Raw genomic sequence first — 21,451 nt, 5'->3', positions numbered from 1 at the left:
ACCTGGGCACGGCCTCACCGACACTCAGTCCTGCGGAGCTGCTGGCACCGAACTTTTCCACTGGGGCAGCTTGCTAAAAACTAAGCGTGGCCCAAGTGGAAGAGTCAGCAGGCTCCGTTGGCTGGGGGGCAAGGGGGTACTGTTCTGCTGCTGTCACTACTGGCATCCGTTTATGGCTCCCTGACCTGCAGTCCAAACAGAAATCTGGCTTGAGGCGGCTCCGTGCTTTCTCTGCTTACACAAGTTGAGGGCTCCATAATTTCGAGTCATTTCTCCATGACAACTTCCCCAGGAGACAGATTGATTGAGGAGTGTGGGATCCATATAGTCATGCTTGACTTCCTGTTAATCTTTTATTATGACACTTCCCAAATAATAACAATAGGAATATAGCTAACATGAAGTGTTGACCCCTGCCAGGTTCTGTTCTAAGCATTTTATATGTATCAATTCATTTTAACCATCCCTAAAGCACCCTAAGGCATAGGGAAGTTAAGCGAGTCAGTCCAGTGGAGGAAACCAAGGCACAGAAACGTGAGGACTAAGTAGCAATCCTATGCTCACTGTGCTAGTGAGTAAGCCAAGTCTGAACCCAGACAGCCTGGCTTCAAAGGCCGCCCTTCTAGCTCCCAATCATTCGCCCCCACTCCTAACAAAGTCATGGCCAACTAGTGTGCACGGTGCTTTGGGAACACCCAGAACAATGACTACATCCAGCTGGGGTGACCTGTTAGTGAAGCTTCCCAAGAGCACGTGAGGCTTAGGCACGAGCAGCAGTTGACGGAGAGACAAATTCTCAGGTTGGGTCTGTGTCCTTCAGACTAGCCTTCCTGTTCCTCACTTCTCTCCAGCAAGTAGGAGTTCTGTAATAAGTAGCCATCATGTCTGGTGAGGGCTGATAATACAGTTGTTTAATCAAGACCAGATCTCCATAGACTTTAAACATCAAATGAACAGATACAGAGATTGGCAGTCTTTGTTGGAAACTAAAGACCCAAATCACAACTTTGACCTCAATGAACCCCAAGCTTTCCAAGGACATGGCTGATCTGAAGTGTTGCTTCTTTCTGATCCTGTTCTGGAATGTTTCTCCTGCCCCATGCTGCCCCTGCCATGTCTCACACACCCTCATTCCAAAGATTATGGTTCTCCCTCTCTGACAAACAACAAGGCATTACAATAGTCACTTTAAATGACAAACTGATCAAAACATGCACCTGAACACTCCTCCATAAGGTGAATGAATGGCCTTACCAGGTGTGTGTACCACGACTTCTCACTTCTGTGTGGTTTGGTTTCCAGGGGAACGCAGAACCATTGTGTCCTGCACACGGATTGTTAACAAGACCACTACTCTGGTGAACGACAGTGACTGCCCTCAAGCCAGCCGTCCGGAGCCCCAGATCCGAAGGTGCAACTTGCACCCATGCCAGTCACGGTAAGGAGCTGTGTTCTCAAGCTTGGAGCCTCCAGGGTAAAACAGCAATGCCCATGAATGGGGGACGGTGATGCACAGTTAATACCACAGTCTTGGTCTGTGTTCCATTGTTGTTGCTGAGTGATTTCTGCTTGCTCAAAATACTGAATATCTGGCTACTAAACCAGAACTTTGATAGAAGTGTACAGTCCTCACTGGAAGGCATCTCATAGGGGGCCATTAATATCATCTTGTGAAAAAAGAAATAGCCATCCCGCACACTTTCAACTGGTACATGTCAACTCCTCCTGCAAATTACCGTGTCTTGGAGAAAAAGGAAATCAGTGTCATAGTATGAGCACCCGTGAGTAGGTGTACATAGGTTAGTGTTTTTGATTGGTCTATTTCAGTGGCTGAAATTAATGTCAGTAAGTTATTTATTGTTTGGGATCCATCAGAACTTCTGTTTCCAACCCTAGCTTTCATGGCCATGTACTTGTGTGCTCTGAAGTGAATTCTCTTGGGTTGTCAGCTGAGAAGAATTGTGTGAAATGTGTTCATCAGTTAAGCCTCCTTATTTCCACGTTAATGGGTCTTTGCGTCTGACTCTGTTATATTATGTAACTTTGCATCTGACTCTGTTATATTATGTAATATCACCACTGGCCTCCCGTTCTGCTCTAGGTTGAGGTGCATGGTTTTTGTTTTGTGGTTCTGTGCATCAGGTTAGGCATGTTTAGCTTTTGCAAAGAGGCTGGACTTTTAACCTGGCAGTTTTTTGGGTTTCTTAAGCTTGATCCGTACCACTTGCCTGGTGAAAAGGTTTCACAAAGCATTTAGTTTTCGGGCTGACCCTCTTTTCTTTGTCAGACTGGTAAAATGTGTATGAATGAAAGCGGGAAGACAGGAAGGAAAGTGAGGCGAGACTTGTTTCATTGGTTTTATGTGGTCCTTTTAAAATTAAGAATGAAATCCTACCCTAACGCTGATGGCCATGAGGAACAGCTCACTTCTGCAAGTCCTGAGCATGCTGGGTGTGAACAGCCATCCAGCAAACCTATCAGTTGATTGATCAATCTATCCATCAGTCAATCAATCACACACATGTGGGGTCAAAGAAGGAAGGACTTGCAAGCGTGAAGACTTAAATATCAGAAAAACCACAGTCGCTTTTCCTGAAAGCAGAGAGAGCTGGCTCTTGTGATATGATTAGAAAAGAGAAGAAGTGACTCTAGAAGAGGAGAGGTCAGCATGGGTTCAAGGGCATGATTGAGCAAGAAAGATCCTAGGGACCCATTCAAGAATCATATTTTACAGTCATTTATGTTTTCATATTGTTTTAGTGTCAAAATATTTTTAAATTATGCACAGAAATGAAATATATGAAACATGAAATCAGAGTTGCTCTGATTGAATTGAGATGCATATATAATGGGGAAGAGTAGCCCAGTGTACTCGGCGTTCCCTTCATCTCACAGTAGGCCCATAGGACGTCTGTGAAACACCAAGGAATAAAGTTTAAAAACTGTCAGTCAATGATTCTGCTTCCCATAACGATGGAGTAGCTCCTATTGGACCAAACCTCAGTATTCTCCTAGAATGATACTCTAGAGCTGTGCTGATCAATATGGTAACCACTAGCTAGTCCAAATCAAGATGTGTTATAAATGTAAAATACATACCAGACTTCAAAGATTTAGTATGGAAAGATATTGTAAAATATCTTAATAATTTTTAATATTGATTACATGTTGAAATAATTACATTTTGAATACATTGGGTCAAATACAATATATTATTAAAATTTATTAATATGTTAAAATCACCTGTTTCTTTTACTTTTTAAATATGGATAGTAGAAAATTAAAATTACATATGTGGTTCATGTTTTATTAATATTGAACAGCACTTCTATAGATTAACATAACATGTACAGTGTTCAGGATACAATTCAAAATTACTAGACATACAAAGAAACAGAAAAATGTGACCCATACTCATGAGAGAAGGCAATTAATGGAAACTGACTCCAAAATGACATGTATGTTGGTATTAGCAGACAAGAATTTCAAAGCAGCTATTGTAATTATGCTCAAAGACATAAGGAAAAATATCATAATCAATGAACACATATGAAATCTTAGCAGCAAAAAGGAGACACTGAAAAAGAACCAAATTTTAGGACTAGAAAATACAGTATCTGAAATTTTAAAAAAATCACTTGATGGGTCTAACAGCAGATTGGAGATGATGAAAAAAAGATCAATAAACCTGAAGACCAAAGAATAGAAATTATCCAATCTGGAAAATGGAAAGAAAAGATGGTTAATAATTTACCTGTGGGAAAATATCAGCCATTTTAAATAAGTATAATTGGAATCACAGAAGGAGAGGAGAGGAAGAATGGACCAGAAAATCATCAATGAATTAAAAACAACCAAAAATTACCCAGAGTTAATAAAAGACGGAAGAGAGGTCACATCTTGAGTACTTCAGCTAGAGCCAGATGAATTCAAAGCTCCATAACAAAGCCCTCTAATCATTACACCAAGTGGGTTGGTGATTTTGCCACCCATAGATTTTCTAGGAGAAGACTTTGTTGCACTGCAAAACTAACCAGAAAATCATGTAGAAAAACACCTACAAAAGAGTCACATGAACAAGCAAGAGTTAACAAAGGTGCAGACTCTACATTATTGGTGCCATGGAGCTGCTCTAAGCTTGGACAAAGAACATCGAGCTTGTGTGTGTGGCTCCAGAGTGCTCACAGAGCCCAGGCCTGCAGTCTCGCCATGTTTGAACACAAGTCCAAGCCAAGCACACTTTAGATTATAACTAACTTCAGAAGCACATTCTTAGTGTCTCCTTAGAACAAGGGTCAGCAAACTTTTACTGTAAAGGGCTAGATAGTAAATATTTTTGCTTTGTAGGCCATATTCAATCTCTGCTGTCTATTTTTCGTTTTGTTTCATAATCCTTTTAAACATGTGAAAACCATTCTTAGCTCCTGGGCTGTACAATCTGCAGGCCAGACTTGGCGCATGAGTGATAGTTTGCTGGCACTGCCTTAAGTTATTATCTACCCTGGTTTTGCCCACTGAGATGTTGGGATCACAGCCTCAGCATGAGCCCAAGCTCTGAAGGTACCACCTCAGGGAATGCATTCTCTTATTATACAAAGGAGGGCATATTGTTATACTGAGTTACTTTTTATTGACCAATTATTCAGTACTGTTTTTAAAACTATCCAGCATGGCCCTCAGCACACAGTACAGAGTCAGTAATTTCGTTTATTCAACACGTGTTTATTGAGCATCTTCTCATTCACTAGACCTTGTTCTCGGTACCAGGGTATTTAGAGGTGAGAAAGACAGGCAAGGTCTTTACTCTCAGGTAACTTGATAAATACTAGGTTTCTCCCTCCCACCACTCTCCTTTCTGTCCCACGCCCTCTCATCCCCTTCCCAACTCTGTAAAATCATGTGGATCAGACTTAAAGAATGAACGGAATTTCCAAAAGCAGAGGAGAAAATAAAATTGATAAAAGAGAAGACAGCACCTGGAATTTGCCTCAGAGCCTAGAAAAGAAATGCCTGGATGCCTACTGTAGTCTGGTTTTATTTGTTGGTTTGTTTATTCGTTTATTTTGAACCATCTGACTTTGTACTGTTTCTTTTTTTTTTTTTTTTTTTTTGCTGTACGCGGGCCTCTCACTGCTGTGGCCTCTCCCGTTGCGGAGCACAGGCTCCGGACACACAGGCTCCGCGGCCATGGCTCGCGGGCCCAGCCGCTCCGCGGCATGTGGGATCCTCCGGGATCGGGGCACGAACCCGCGTCCCCTGCATCGGCAGGCGGACTCCCAACCACTGCGCCACCAGGGAAGCCCTGTACTGTTTCTTAAAGTGAAGTGAAGTGTCATGACTCATCAAAGAGTATTTATTGTTTGGCTAAAGAAACGTGCAATCTGATAGATTTTAAAGCTCTTGCAAATGCCAGTTTTATTTATTTATATACACACACATACATACACAATATACATATATGTATATATATATATATATGTACAGATATTTTATATATATATACACACACAAACATATTTGGACAGTAAAACTTGAGTTATTGCATAGCATGATCTAGTTGTCATGAGTCTTTCTTAAAACTATAGAGTAATATGGATTTAGGCTAGTAAGTGAAGAAGAGTAAAGAGATTGATCTTAGAAAATGAGTGCTAGACAATCAGAGAGAGATGTAATCCGTAAGTGGAAACTGAACTTGGGTCAGGGGGTGGGGTTTGGAGAAGTGTGGGGTCCGGAGAAAAAATGGGTGCTTCAGGGGGTTGGGGGTGGGCATGATTGGAAGACAGAGCCTGTCAGCTGGAAGAAGAGCCCAGAACCCAATGGTGTAAACTTTATTTAAAAAGCAAAAATGCAGCACGCTGTTGAACCTGGCAAGGTGAAAGAGCCTTTCTATATGATTTTTACTCTTTGACCTTTAAAAAAACAGAGATGGTTGTCTTTTTCCCTTGTTTTTCTTTATTTCCCCTGATTCTCCCTGTAATTTTCTTCAACCCTCTTTTTCCACTGAGTTCCCGACAGTTCCCTTTACCTTCCCAACTCACACCATTAACACCTCTTTATTCTAGTCCTGCCCCTCACTCTGTGGATACTTCTCTCAAACCCTGCCATAACCATGTGGAGTCTGGAATCTGACACACAGGGCAGATGGCCTCTCTCCAGCATCTTGTACAGCAACACAAACATATTGGCAAACCTGGACCTGACATTGGCAGGAGAGGAAGAAATCACAGATCAGATCAGCTGTCATGACTCTGGCCAGCAGCCTTCACCTAGCTGACTACAGTCTGCAGGGAAGTGGCCCTGCCATCATCTGGCATCTAGAGAGTAGCCTTGTGTGCTAGCTCCTTGAGACCCAGTTCCAGTTTGTCCTGGAGCAAGGAGGGGGGCTATGACAGGGAGATGGACTCATTCTGGAACACATAGCTCATGCTTCACCAGATTTAATATTTTGCAGTCTTGTAGAGCTTATTGGCTACTTGAAAAGGCCTTTCTGAGCTATTAGATATTTCCCTATCATATTTATGATTTGAACTTCTTCCTAGGCAGTATATACTGTACTGTACATGGATTTAGGGTGATTCAAAAAAGAATATTCAATATCTTACTGGCAATTGAATTGAATTGAATAGTTGTCTGCAAGCAAGTGTATTTGGATTTTAAATTTGTCCTCTTTGCTCAATTATTTTAACCAGTTTGCCTTATTTTAGGTTAAAACCAAATGGAATCCCTCATGTTTTTATGAAAGCATGGTCTGTGTGTGTATGTGCTCCTGACTTAAGGTTGAAGCCTGTAACATGTGGCTCTTAAGGGACTCAAAATCTGAAAAGATACCATTGTTTAATCCATTTCTAGCTGGTATGAAACTTAAAGCTTTTCTTTCCTGCTTTCCTCTAAAATAAAATAGGTAAATCTAATTGTCACTCCTCTGTTCACCATGCCTTGAATGTAGGAGTCTGGAGGAAGCCACCCATGGTACTGCCTGCCCCATGTTTCAGAACAGGAGCCTGCAACTCAGGACTCCTCACCAGTAGGGAGGGCAAGGCCTAGGGTTGTATGTCCCCACGGGTCAGCAGTAAGAGCCTAGGAATCTCTAGAGTGGGGCTCCCATCTCTCAGGCTCGGCCCACTTTCCACATACTTGAACATGTGGCCAGAGGTTTGGGATGAGGGGTGCCCCACAGTCCATGTGAAGTACAGAAAAAGTGCCTGAGGGGAAAAATGAATAGCATTAGTGATCTATTATATGCCTAATAGGTAGTATGTGAATGGTGAGGAAAAATTTAGTTGAAAGAATTCCAGAACTTCTTTTCGATACTACCCAAATTCTAGAACCTCACTGTATTTAAATTAAATAATAAAGTTTTGAAGCCTTTACTTATTTGTCTAAAGTAGGAAACATCCCAAATGGAGAAAGAAAGCATTTCAGAGTCTTGTCTTGAATTTAAAACTTCTGTTTTCTTCTTTTCCTCCATACCTAAACCTTTTGATCATTTGAACATCCCTCCCTTTGATCATTACAGAGGACAAGAGAATTCCCAGACACCAGTTTCACAGGTAACCAAATTCTCCCATTCAGTAATGCTTTGCTTGTGGACCATGGGGCCCATTAAGAGGTCCTTCTCTTTTCCGAGTTATTAAGCACTCGATAATTGCATTTGATTTTTATGTCACAATTACAGAAAAGGAAAAAATACAATTAGAATTCAAGAACAGAAAGAAATTTTGGAAAGTCACAAATTCATGGAAATTAAATAAAACACTTCCTCAATGACCAGTGGGTGAAAGAGAAACCATAGAAAATTCAGAAAGTACTTTCAGATGAATGAAAATAAAGTCACAACATGCCAAAGCTTAGGGAATGCAGCTAAAGCAATCTTTAGGGAGAAATGTACAGCTGTAAACACCTATATTAAAAAAGATGAGGAATTCCCTGGTGGTCCACTGGTTAGGACTCCACGCTTCCGCTGGAGGGGGCACGGGTTTGATCCCTGTTCTGGGAGCTAAGATCCTGCATGCTACATGGCGTGGCCGATAAGATAAGATAAAATAAAATTAAATTAAAATTTCAAGTCAATAACTAACCTTCCACATTAAGACACTGGAAAAGAACAGCAATTAAACCTAAAACAAGTAGAAGGAAAGAAATAATAAAGATTAAAGCAGAAATTAATGAGATAGAAAATAGAAAAATAATAGAGAAAGATCAGTGAAATCAAAAGTTGATTACATGAAGGGAACAAAAAATTGACAAACATTTAGCTTAATTGACAAGAAAAAAATCAGAGAACACTTAAATTACTAAAATCAGAAATGAAAGAGGGGACATTGCTACAGACCTTGCAGAAATAAAATAAATTGTGAAGGAATACTATGAACAGTTGTATGCCAATGAACTGTACATCAATAAATTAGATAATGAGCATGAAATGGACAAACTCCTAGAAAGATGCAAACTACCAAAACTAAATAAAGAATAGAAAGAATAGACCTATAACAAGCAAAGAGATTAAATTACTAATCAAAAAATTTCCACAAGGAAGAGCCCAGGACTGGAAGTCTTCACTTATGAATTCTACCAAATATTTATTTATTTTATTATATTTTAAAATATTTATTTATTTATTTTCTTATTAGTCATCAATTTTATACACATCAGTGTATACATGTCAATCCCAATCTCCCAATTCATCACACCACAACCCCCACCCCCACAGCTTTTCCCCCTTGCCATCCATACGTTTGTTCTCTACATCTGTGTCTCAATTTCTGCTCTGCAAACTAGTTCATCTGTACCATTTACTGGGTTCCACATATATGCGTTAATATACGATATTTGTTTTTCTCTTTCTGACTTCCTTCACTGTATGATAGTTTCTAGATGCATCCATGTCTCTACAAATGACCCAATTTCATTCTTTTTATGGCTGAGTAATATTCCATTCCATTACATATATATATTCCATATATATGTACCACATCTTCTTTATCCATTCATCTGTCGGTGGGCATTTAGGTTGCTTCCATGACCTGGCTATTGTAAATAGTGCTGCAATGAACATTGGGGTGCATGTGTCTTTTTCAATTATGGTTTTCTCTGGGTATATGCCCAGTAGTGGGATTGCTGGTTCATATGGTAAATCTATTTTTAGTTCTTTAAGGAACCTCCATACTGTTCTCCATAGTGGCTGCATCAATTTACATTTCCACCAGCAGTGCAAGAGAGTTCCCTTTTCTCCACACCCTCTCCAGCACTTGTTGTTTGTAGATTTTCTGATGATGCCCATTCTAACCGATGTGAGGTGATACTTCATTGTAGTTTTGATTTGCATTTCTCCAATAATTAGTGATGTTGAGCAGCTTTTCATGTGCCTCTTGCCCATCTATATGTCTTCTTTGGAGAAATGTCTATGTAGGTCTTTCCCCCATTTTTGGATTGGGTTGTTTGTTTTTTTAATATTGAGCTGCATGAGCTGTTTATATATTTTGGAGATAAATCCTTTCTCTGATGATTCATTTGCAAATATTTTCTCCCATTCTGAGGGTTGACTTTTTGTCTTGTTTATGGTTTCTTTTGCTGTGCAAATGCTTTTATGTTTCATTAGGTCCCATTTGTTTATTTTTGTTTTTATTTCCATTACTCTAGGAGATGGATCAAAAAATATCTTGCTGTGATTTATGTCAAAGAGTGTTCTTCCTGTGTTTCCCTCTAAGAGTTCTATAGTGTCCAGTCTTATATTTAGGTCTCTAATCCATTTTGAGTTTATTTTTGTGTGTGGTGTTAGGGAGTGTTCTAACTTCATTCTTTTACATGTAGCTGTCCAGTTTTCCCAGCACCACTTACTGAAAAGACTGTCTTTTCTCCACTGTACATTCCTGCCTCCTTTGTCATAGATTAATTGACCATAGGTGCGTGGGTTTATCTCTGGGCTTTCTATCCTGTTCCATTGATCTATATTTCTGTTTTTGTGCCAGTACCATATTGTCTTGATTACTGTAGCTTTGTAGTATAGTCTGAAGTCAGGGAGTCTTATTCCTCCAGCTCCATTTTTTTCCCTCAAGACTGCTTTGGCTATTCGGGGTCTTCTGTGTCTCCATACAAATTTTAAGATTTTTTGTTCTAGTTCTGTAAAAAAATGCCATTGGTAGTTTGATAGGGATTGCATTGAATCTATAGATTGCTTTGGGTAGTATAGTCATTTTCCCAATATTGATTCTTCCAATCCAAGTACATGGTATATTTCTCCATCTGTTGGTATCATCTTTAATTTCTTTCATCAGGGTCTTATAGTTTTCTGCATACAGGTCTTTTGTCTCCCTAGGATGCTTTGTATTTCTGCAGTGTCTGTTGTAACTTCTCCTTTTTCATTTCTAATTTTATTGATTTGAGTCCTCTCCCTCTTTTTCTTGATGAGTCTGGCTAATGGTTTATCAATTTTGTTTATCTTCTCAAAGAACCAGCTTTTAGTTTTATTGATCTTTGCTATTGTTTTCTTTGTTTCTATTTCATTTGTTTCTGCTCTGATCTTGATGATTTCTTTCCTTCTGCTAACTTTGGGTTTTGTTTGTTCTTCTTTCTCTAGTTCCTTTAGGTGTAATCTTAGATTGTTTATTTGAGATTTTTCTCATTTCTTGAGGTAGGCTTTTATAGCTATAGACTTCCCTCTTAGAACTCTTTTGCTGCATCCCATAGGTTTTGGATCATCGTGTTTTTATTGTCATTTGTCTCTAAGTCTTTTTTGATTTCCTCTTTGATTTCTTCAGTGGTCTCTTGATTATTTAGTAATGTATTGTTTAGCCTCCATGTCTTTGTGTTTTTTACATTTTCTTTCCTGTAATTAATATCTAATCTCATAGCATTGTGGTCAGAAAAGATGCTTGATATGATTTCAGTTTTCTTAAATTTACTGAGGCTTGATTTGTGACCCAAGATGTGATCTATCCTGGAGAATATTCCATGCACACTTGAGAAAAAAGTGTAATCTGCTGTTTTTGGATGGAATGTCCTATAACTATCAATCAAATCTAGTCTATTGTGTCATTTAAAGCTTGGGTTTCCTTATTAATTTTCTGTTTGGATGTTCTTTCCATTGCTGTAAGTGAGGTGTTAAAGTCCCCCACTATTATTCTGTTATTGTCGATTTCCTCTTTTATAGCTCTTAGCAGTTGCCTTATATATTGAGGTGCTCCTATGTTGGGTGCATATATATTTATAATTGTTATATCTTCTTGGATTGATCCCTTGATCATTACATAGTGTCCTTCCTTGTCTCTTGTAACATTCTTTATTTTAAAGTCTATTTTATCTGATATGAGTATTGCTACTCCAGCTTTCTTTTGATTTCCATTTGCACGGAATATCTGTTTCCATCCCTTCACTTTCAGTCTGTATGTGTCCCTAGGTCTGAAGTGGGTCTCTTGTGGACAGCATATACATGAGTCTTGATTTTGTATCCATTCAGCAAGCCTCTGTCTTTTGGTTGGAGCATTTAATCCATTCACGTTTAAGGTAATTATCGATATGTCTGTTCCTGTTACCATTTTCTTAATTGTTTTGGGTGTTTTTGTAGGTCCTTTTCTTCTCTTGTGTTTCCCACTTAGAGAAGTTCCTTTAGCATTTGTTGTAGAGCTGGTTTGGTGGTGCTGAATTCTCTTAGCTTTTGCTTGTCTCTAAAGCTTTTGATTTCTCCATCGAATCTGAATGAGATCCTTGCTGAGTAGAGTAATCTTGGTTGTAGGTTCTTACCTTTCATCACTTTAAGTATATCATGCCACTCTCTTCTGGCTTGTAGAGTTTCTGCTGAGAAATCAGCTGTTAGCCTTATGGGAGTTCCCTTGTATGTTATTTGTTGTTTTTCCCTTGCTGCTTTCAATAATTTGTCTTTGTCTTTAATTTTTGCCAATTTGATTACTATGTGTCTCAGCATGTTTCTCCTTGGTTTTATCCTGTATGGGACTGTCTGCGCTTCCTGGAGTTGGGTGAATAATTCCTTTCCCGTGTTAGGGAAGTTTTCAACTATAATCTCTTCAAATATTTTCTCGGGTCCTTTCTCTCTCTCTTTTCTCCTTCTGGGACCCCTATAATGCGAATGTTGTTGTGTTTAATGTTGTCCCAGAGGTCTCTTAGGCTGTCTTCATTTCTTTTCATTCTTTTCTCTTTATTCTGTTCCACAGCAGTGAATTCCACCATTCTGTCTTCCAGGTCACTGATCCTTTCTTCTGCCTTAGTTATTCTGCTGTTTATTCCTTCCAGTGTATTTTTCATTTCAGTTTTTGTATCATTCATCTCTATTTGTTTGTTCTGTAATTCTTCTAGATCTTTGTTAAACATTTCTTGCATCTTCTCCATCTTTGCCCCCATTCTTTTTCCGAGGTCCTGGATCATCTTCACTATCATTATTGTGAATTCTTTTCCTGGAAGATTGCCTATCTCCATTTCATTTAGTTGTTTTGGGGGGGTTTTATCTTGTTTCTTCATCTGTTACATAGCCCTCTGCCTTTTCATCTTGTCTGTCTTTCTGTGAATGTGGTTTTTGTTCCACAGGCTGCAGGATTGTAATTCTTCTTCCTTTTGCTTTCTGCCCTCTCTACCAAGTATTTAAAGCAGAGTTAACACCACTCCTTCACAAACTCTTCCCAAAAGGTGGAATAGGAGGGAACACTTTCCAACATATTCTGTGAAGCCAGTACTACCTTGATACCGAAACCACACACAGACATCACAAAAAAGAATATTACAGAATATTACAAACCAATATCTCTTATGAATATCGATGCAAAAGTCTTCAACAAAGTTCAAGCAAACTGAATCCAGCATCATATTGAAAGGATTATACACCATGACCAAGTAAGACTTATCCCAGGAATGCAAGGTTGGTGTATCATCTGAAAAATCAATTAATGTAATACACTTTATCAATAAAATATTTTTTAAAAAAAATGATCATTTCAGTAGATGCAAAAAGAGACTTTGACAAAATACATGACACTTTCATGATAAAAACACTCCACAAGCTAGGATTGGAAGAGAACTTCCTAAACCTGGTAAGGGATGTCTACAAAAAAGCCATAGCTAGCATCATATTTAATGGTGAAAGGCTGAATGCTTTACCCCTAAGATCAAGAATAAGGTATGATATCTGTTCTTGCCACAGTAGGGCCCACGGCAAGCTTAGAGGGAGGAGTTCTCCATGGTCGTGTCAGAAAGGGAAGTGCTGGTTCCGTGTGGGGCTTATGACTGCATGGTCCTTCACCAATTCACTTTTGATGTGCCACTGTGTCCTGTGAATCGCTATGAGAATTGTGCTGTTTCCCCAGTAGAATTTTGATCTTAGAAACACCCTTCCTAGAGCTTCTAGAGACAGGTGCTCCCAGCAGGAGGCTCAAGGTGCCCCTACCCTGCAAGTTGAACTTCTCAGGGTGCCCCTACACCTGCACCAGAAAAGTACACTCCACCAACCTCTTCCTCCCATTGAAGACGATCAAGTGTGGTAGGAGGCAGGAGACCACCTGATTCATTAAGGACATGGCTGCAAATGGAACTCCTGCTCCACCAGCCTCCCACCTGTTCTGAAGCCTTGGCTGTAGCATGGAAATGTGAAGGAGGTGCCCTGGGACCACCAACTTCTAAAGCTCACTGGGCTTTGTCTTTGGTAAAGCAAATGCTAGACTCAAGAACATCTGAGGTTCTTTGATCCCAGGCAACAGGAACTGAATCTAAAAATGTACCAAAAAGATAAAAGAGTATATAGAAAAGATATGGAGTAGCTCCCAAAATTGAAGAGATGCTGAAAAACATATTGGGGGGGGGGATCTCGGAGGCACCTCCAGTGGACAGGACACTGCCTCCCCTCCAGGAGCTTCTCCGCTGAGAGTCCACCTTCCTGGAGAAGGTCTGATGGGGCTGGCTTGGCTCCTATGCTCTCCAGCGGCATGGTGTAGACACCCAAAGGAAAACCGAGGTGTTGTTACCAGAAAAATGAAGACAACACTGGGCAGGAAAACCAGCAGACGTGTCCTCCACCCTGAACACATAGAGACATGCTGACGTCATGATCAAACAAAGACTAGGAAAGACCATCCAGCGGACGCTGTCCAGCTAGGACGAGTGCCGGCAAGGCTATTAGCAGTAGGGCTACTGTACTGGAAAATTCCTGTGTCCTGGTGAGAAAGGCAGCCTGACGGGAATGTTACTCTTGGATGTGAACTTTCAACATCAGCAGCCATATGATTCTCAAAGCATGAGAGTTTTTTTCCAAACTCTCAGTTCCTGGGTGTGGTACAACCTGTTACCAAACCCAGGCTTCTCCTGGTTATTTTAACCCCAAAATTGTACCAACAAAAGTGCCAGTTCCTGGAGTGTAACCTGATCAGGTGTGATGGCTGAAAAGAAATGCCGCCAGGTTGTGATCTCATCAGCTGCTGGTTAAGCTCTATTCACTGTCCTTCTGCTTCCCTACTGCAAATTCAGTTTGTTCCTATAAATCCCAGAGAAACGTTTTTTCCTCTCAAAAGAATATTTGAAAATGAATTTATTGTAGAAACAGAGAATCTTAAAACTGAGGACCTGTGTGCTTCTTGCTAAGATGTAAATTATGGAGGTGGCAGAAATCCAGGGCAGGGTGGGAGTAAGCCAGTCCGTTCCTGCCTGTCATCAGTAAGGGGAGAAGGGAGGGGGCTGGAAGTTGGAGTCATCACCCTATCTTACAGATGAAGTCGTCAAGACAGTTGGTTGTTAAGTAACTTACTCAAGGTCATACCCATAGCAAGTAGAACTCAAACCAAGGTTTTCCTACTTTAAGTCTTACATACTTTCTGCTACACCATTCTCATTTTAAAAGTAGTACAACCTGCTTCTACCATGGCATAAAAAAGAACTTTTTGACAAGGGCACCTGTAAATAGATATTTTAAAATGGGACTGGAGAGGTCAGCAGATGGCATTGTAGTGGCCTTCGGCTGAGAGGGGGGTTGAAGGGAAGCTGTGGTGGCTGCCTTATCTGGAAGTGAAACACATGGTTTTAAAATTAAACAGTAGAGCAATTTTGCTAAATGCTGTAGCTGCTCAGTTTTCTGGCTTATTCTCAGTGTTATCTGGACCCATGCTGGAAAAGAAATTAAAATTCAGGAATTCTGCTGTCTAAGATGAGGGGTTTCAATGTGAAGGTGGCTTCCCAGGAAGCCTGTGTGTGTGTGTGTGTGTGTGTGTGGAGTGTTGGGGTGCAGGGAGCTGTGCTTGCAGGGGTGCCATCCTATGAATACCATGATGACTCCCTCTTGACCCCCAGCCGGGTGATGTCGGGCTCAGAGAGGCTGAGGGGGACCCTCAGACCCAAGGGAGCAGTGGCACAAGTTAAAGGGACGGGACAGGTGAGAGGTCGTCTGTGGCACAAGTCCAAGATTTTCTGGGTAAGAAACTAAACCTGCCTATTCAGGCTTCAAACCCATAGCCTCTGACCCCTCCGACATGCCCACTGGGGCTGAACAATGAATTCGCCTGGGCTGGGCACCATGTACAGGCAGGACACCTGTGTCACCCTTTTGTTTATTGTTTGCCTTATTTTTCTTCCTCACAAGGGCAAGGACCTTGTCAGTGTCCCATTCACTCAGCAAACACTTGTAGAGCACCTGCCGTGTGCCAGGTGGGCACTGGAAACTTGGGTGTGCTGCTCTCTCTCCAGTGCCCAGCAGCATCCAGGGTTTAGGAGGGCTGGTGAGTCATTTGAACAGATGGACGGATTGTTTAGCACCAGTGGAGGGAAAGGGCCTCAGCCATCCCAGAATTGCTCACATCCATGGTCAGTGGCATTGTGTTGAAAATGAGGTTTCATTCCAGGGCCATGAGCGTTTACACACTGCGGGGGGGCAGATGCTCCATTGACAGAGGGCGGAAGTCAGAGGCTGGCTTGGGACCCCCTGGTTAAATCATTCACCTTGCCTCAGCACAGTCATGGTGGATTTATCCATGCTGTGTCCTGCCCCCGCCCGCCTTGACTTGATCTGACTCTGACTTTGACTCGACCCTGAACCCTCCCAGTAGCCCTTTCCATTCCATTCTCTTAGCATCAGTTCCTGCAGAAATCTCTTAAATCTTTCCTTCACCCATCATGCTTTACTATGGCCTTTATTTAAATAGATTTGTTTCAAAGTTGGGAACAAAAGACCATTATATCCTTATTATGTGGAGGAACCAAGGCACACAATTTGTTAGGCTCAGTAGCTAATCAGAAAAAGAGTGCAATGCTCTCTCCATATTACCCAGGGGTGGCCTCACATGGGGGGTTACTGAGGTCATGGACTCGGTTGAGGCAAACATGGGTTCAGGCTCCAGAGCCCCCACTAGCTACAGGCAAACTCATGGGCAGGTTACCTGATCTTACCACCTATAAATTGGGAAATTAGAACCTCTCTCATAGAAATCTTGAGACGATTAGGTGAAGTAATGCCTATAAATTCCTCCGTCCTGAGTAAGTACTCGATGAATGCTAGCCAAAACCATCATCCCTGCTAAGCTACAAAACTCTATTAATGATAAACATCAGCCAGCTGTTGGACCCCAGCATTTATGTGTTATCCATCATTTCTTAAGGCACCGCACACACACACACACACACACACACAGACTTTTAATACAGTGTATAACTACACAATTTAAATAACCCATGGTGGTGTTTTCCAGGTAATGAAGGTTTGGAGGAAGGTCCTAGTTTATGCTAACATTCCTCTTCTTGTCAGAACAAGTTTATGTAATTTACATGTGTTTTAGGGTAAATAAAACAGCAGAACCATCTTGAGTGGTTCATTTCTAACCTTATGAATATTTCTGAGCTCTGTATTTGTGGACTTCAGATAATATCGTCAGCAGGATGAGGGTAAGACTTGGGGAGGAAAAGGGATTATGAAAGGTATCAGCATCCTTCAAACCCCAAATTTGGGTTATGGCTTCGTGAGTGACCGGAAGCTTCACAGATGTGTCCCCCTCAGTGGCTCAGTACAAAGCGGGCTGGTGAGGCAGTGGGAGTGAGAGTGATGAGGTTCTACTTGATGTGGATGGATGTGAAATGCTGGCCTCTGCCAGCACCTCTTCCTGCTAACCTATATTTGAATTTAAATACCACTGAAGGAAGGAGCCTGGTGAAATATAAGTACATAATTTCCAAGAGGAACTCCCTGTGGTGTTCAGAGCAGAAATTAACACCACAGAGGAAATCAATGTGCTCTGACCCACACCAAGCACATGGCTCAGGCGTGTTTCCTTTCTGTGACTCCTAATCTGCTTCCTGGGAAGGGAGCATTCCCTGGCCACTTGGAGAGATCTTGACACTAAATCTTGAGAGCAGGGAGGGAAAACCTTTCAGCTGCACCTGCTCACTGAGTTGTCAAGGAGGACAAATGTTGACCTAAGGGACAACCATGCTCCAAGAACTAGTCAGAAACAAGCATGGGCTTCAGGTGATGATTCTCATAGCACACGCAGTGGTTCTCCTGCAGCAGAACCCCCTGGGGTCTTGTTGACCCACAGAGTGCCTGGCCCACCCCCAAAGTTTCTGATTCAGCAGCTCTAGGGAGGGATCTGAGACTCTGCATTTCTAACAAGCCTTCCGACGATGCTGGTTCAGGTACCATACCGCGAGCCATTGGCATATGGTAACAAAGGTTACTTGAAATTTTAACTCAAGAAGTATGATGAGAACAATCAAGATTGGTGAATTGGATCCTGTGACTTGAACTTGACAGCAGATGCAAAAATACTCCAGTAGAACAAGTGTGTGGCTAATCTGGGAAGGAAAGGTAATCAGTTATCTTATCTTCTGGGGGCTGGAGGACTAGAAGGTCCAGAGCCCAGACCATTGAGCGGAGAGGGCAGCTGGGGCCAGAGACCCTACCAAAGTGAAATACAGGCGAGATTATCAAGGAGGCTCCAGGACTCACACAGCAGAGGCTCCCATGGCTGGAGGCCTAGAAGGTCCAGAGCCCAGACCATTGAGCGGAGAGGGCAGCTGGGGCCAGAGACCCTACCAAAGTGAAATACAGGCGAGATTATCAAGGAGGCTCCAGGACTCACACAGCAGAGGCTCCCATGACTGGAGATGGAGATGGGGGGTCAGGCAGCTGGTTGCCCAAGTTTATAGACAAAGCACTCCCCATGTGCTCTTCTCTCAGAAGATAAAGGATGCTGTGAAAATGTTCATCACTCTGACTTTAATTCTTACAAACCAGGAAGGAGGAGTCATTGGTAGGACAGTGACCAAAACCTGGGAAGCTATGACTGATTGTATCATTCTGCAGTTTGCCACAGTAAGGAAAGGGAACTCTGAGCAAGATTCAGCACAGACTCCTCTGCTTTTAGAAAAGAGAATAAATAAAGGTCAAAGTAGAGCTAGTTCTGATTCCGTAGCTAAAGAAAGTCAACACAGCTCAGCAGGTAGGGGAAATTCTGGAAGATTCAATTCAGATGCCATAATCATGGACAGACCCAATAACACATAAAGGGGGAGACAGATGCAGAACCAGTGGCTACCTGGCAGCCCTGGATTAGTCAGATGTAAAGGCCCAAGAACACCAGAGAAAGGGGCAGAGGGCAAGGGCAGGTAGAAAACAGTTTGGAACCTCAGCAGATAGCTCAGCTCAGGCCAGACAGGCAGAGGCCTGCAAGCTGAGCCCTGCTTACTAAGTGTCTACAAAGATAGCTTTTTGTTTTTTATTCAGTTAACCTTCACAGTAAGAAAAGCTGGAAGATAAGCCAAGTAAGGCCAAAATCCTGCTCCAACCCACTGCTGCTTTTCAACATAAGAGAATGGAATTAAAACTGGGACAGGTAAAAGAAAGTACCAGAGCATGGCGGCCAGGAGCAGTACAGAGAAGGTGGAGCCTGAGCCCCAGAAAACAGTTTGTATCCAAGTTCAAGAATGAGGGCTCAGCTGCTGGGTTCCCATCCCAGCTTCACAGTTGCCACTGGGGGACCTCAGCCAGGCCACTCAGCCTTTGTAAAACAGGGGACATAGATAGCACCCACCTCATAAGGCTGTCATGAGTATTATATGAGTTAATAGAAATAAATTGCTTAGGAGAGCTCTTGGCACACAGTAAGTGCTAAATATGTCTTTTTTATGATCACTGTCATCATCACGATTTTTCAGAAGTGTACAAAACCCAATTCCAGGAAGAAATTCAATCCAAGATGCTACAGAACTCTACAGATGTTACCTCCAAGGCTCTGCCGATTGGTTCTATGAAATTGTGGCTGATGAGAGAAGAGCCAGAAATCTGAGGGTGGGTTTCAATTTCCCAACTGGATAAATGGGCAAGTCCGAGGAATGCAGCGTCAGCCTGCTGTCAACCCCTGGCACAACTGGAGGACAAATCAACGATTTGTGTGCACTTTAGAAAAGAAGACTGTGTGCATGCCCTAAATGAGGGAGGGTTAATGAGAACACTCAGTGCCTGTCAGACAGTGTTATTGGGGCATGGGTCAGGTTGGCAGAACACTTAGCAGATCTCCATGATATTGCTGTGGATGAAGCAGGAAAACAGGCGGGCTGATGGCCTGTCACCATGGGGCTGCCACTAGACCCAGATCTCCTCCATCTGTGTCTAGGGTGGCCCCTGGTGGGTCTGTCTGCAGCGCTGCCTGGGGAGTTGTCAGCCTCCTGTCATGTGACTCTTCTGGGCAGGGCTCCATGGTGGGGGCTGCCATGCAATCCGGAAGCTCCACAGAAACCTGTGGCTGTCCAGTCGTACAGCTTCTCCCAGAACCCGGCACCCACTCTGCTCTCCCTCCCTTCCATCCCCCACCCACTCCTTGTGGTTCCAGTGCGGGGCACACAGACTCCCAGTTCTCAGTGATTGTAAGGGTGTGTTGATACAGGACAGAAGACAGGGAAGAAGAATGTGCACTGAAGTTTTTATAGCTAGCAAAACTGTCCTTCAAGTATCAAGGCTTTAGAAAAACAGTTTTAAATATGCCGAAACTTAGGATACTGAGCCCATGAGCCCTTCTTGAGGAAGCTACCAGACCAGGACTCAGCAGCTTTTTCTTTAAAGTGAAGATATTGAATATTTTAGCTCTGTAAGCCATGTGATCTCTGTCATAACTACTCAACTCTATCATGGTAGCACAAAAGCAGCCATAGACAATAGATAAACAAATGGGCAGGGCTGTGTTCCAATAAAACTTTATTTACAAAAACAAGTGTCCGAAGGGATTGAGCCCTCAGGCCATAGTTTACCAACTCCTGTATGATAGGATGCTCTTCATCTAACTGAGAGATGGCTGGGGACACTTTGATAAAAGGGCTGATGGTGGACATTTTAAAATGTTTAATTGTAGAGGTAAAACTAAAGCAAAGATGGAGATAGGAATATTTAACAATGAAGATATAACAGTAATGAATATTTATGCCCCAAATAACACAGCAACTACTTTGTAAAGCCTAAACCACAGGACGTGCAAAGAAATATAGATGGAAATTTATTGGGTATAGGTGACTCTTAATATAAGACAGATCAAGTGCCAAGTAAATAAAAAATAAGGAAAGATATAAAAGACCTAAACAATATAATCAGTAAGATAAATCAGATATATCAAATACTACACCCTGATAATATAGAACACACCTTTTTCTCAAATGCACAAAGAAAACATCAGTAGGTTCCTAGAAGCAGAAATAGTAAAAACAATAACCTCTGATCACAAAGCAATAGAGTTGGAAATTAATAAAAAAGATTTTTAAAATGCAGAAGTCCCCTCTACCTGGAAATAAAAATTTACAGGATACAACACCCACATTTGGCAGTAACTCAAAAGTGGGGAGACCTGGAGATGTCCACTGACATTAAGCTCAGCCTGAGCATTTAAAGCTGTTCCTTCATTCACTCATTTAACAGATTTAACTGAGCAACAGTCGAGACTAACCTAAGATGAAGAAGCTCCTCTCTGCCTTTCAGAGCTTGCTTTGGGTGGGAAAGACTGATAGGGAAATAAGGCAGCTCCAGCCCTGTGGGAGAACTCGTGACTAGGGCATGAGACAAATGCCCAGCTGGGATTCATGTGGATGTGTTGAGGTACCAGGAAGCAGTAGCTGTGCCATATCACAATAGGACTGGGTGGAGTGTGGGGGAGAGCCCCCCTCACCTCTCACTGACTGTGTGACCCTGAGCAGGTTACTTCACAGGAGCCTCCCTTTCCTCATCTCGCTGGGAATCAACATCTGGCATGGAGAAGGGTCCAATTAGTGTGTTCTTACTGCTTATTGACTTGAAGCTGGTCAGGTTATAACTGGAGAGTGTATTTGTTAGGGCCACATTCTAATGAAACATTGGCTGGCTATGTCCACAGCAGGAGATGGGGGTCAAGGGTGAATGGCCCGGAATGAAGAACAAATGAAAGGGTATGTACATTGATTAAAAAAAAAAGAAGACTAAAGGGAGACCTCGAAGGATTTCAGAGACCTTCTTGCC

The 21,451-nt window shown here is 42.0% G+C and overlaps 1 protein-coding gene across 4 annotated transcripts in view; it reads left to right on the top strand.

Moving 5' to 3' along the window:
• The window catches only part of ADAMTS17 (ADAM metallopeptidase with thrombospondin type 1 motif 17), a 354,869-nt gene that overhangs the window by 285,739 nt on the left and 47,679 nt on the right, over positions 1-21,451 (top strand). For all 4 annotated transcript variants that reach the window (XM_060096914.1, XM_060096913.1, XM_060096915.1 and 1 more), the window contains one exon: positions 1,303-1,438. In XM_060096914.1, coding sequence (XP_059952897.1) covers positions 1,303-1,438 — 136 coding nt within the window. The remainder of the gene's footprint in view (positions 1-1,302; positions 1,439-21,451) is intronic.

The sequence above is a fragment of the Mesoplodon densirostris genome, chromosome 4 (genome assembly GCF_025265405.1).
Source record: "Mesoplodon densirostris isolate mMesDen1 chromosome 4, mMesDen1 primary haplotype, whole genome shotgun sequence".
Lineage (NCBI taxonomy): Eukaryota > Metazoa > Chordata > Mammalia > Artiodactyla > Ziphiidae > Mesoplodon > Mesoplodon densirostris.
This window is presented reverse-complemented; position numbering and strand designations above follow the sequence as displayed.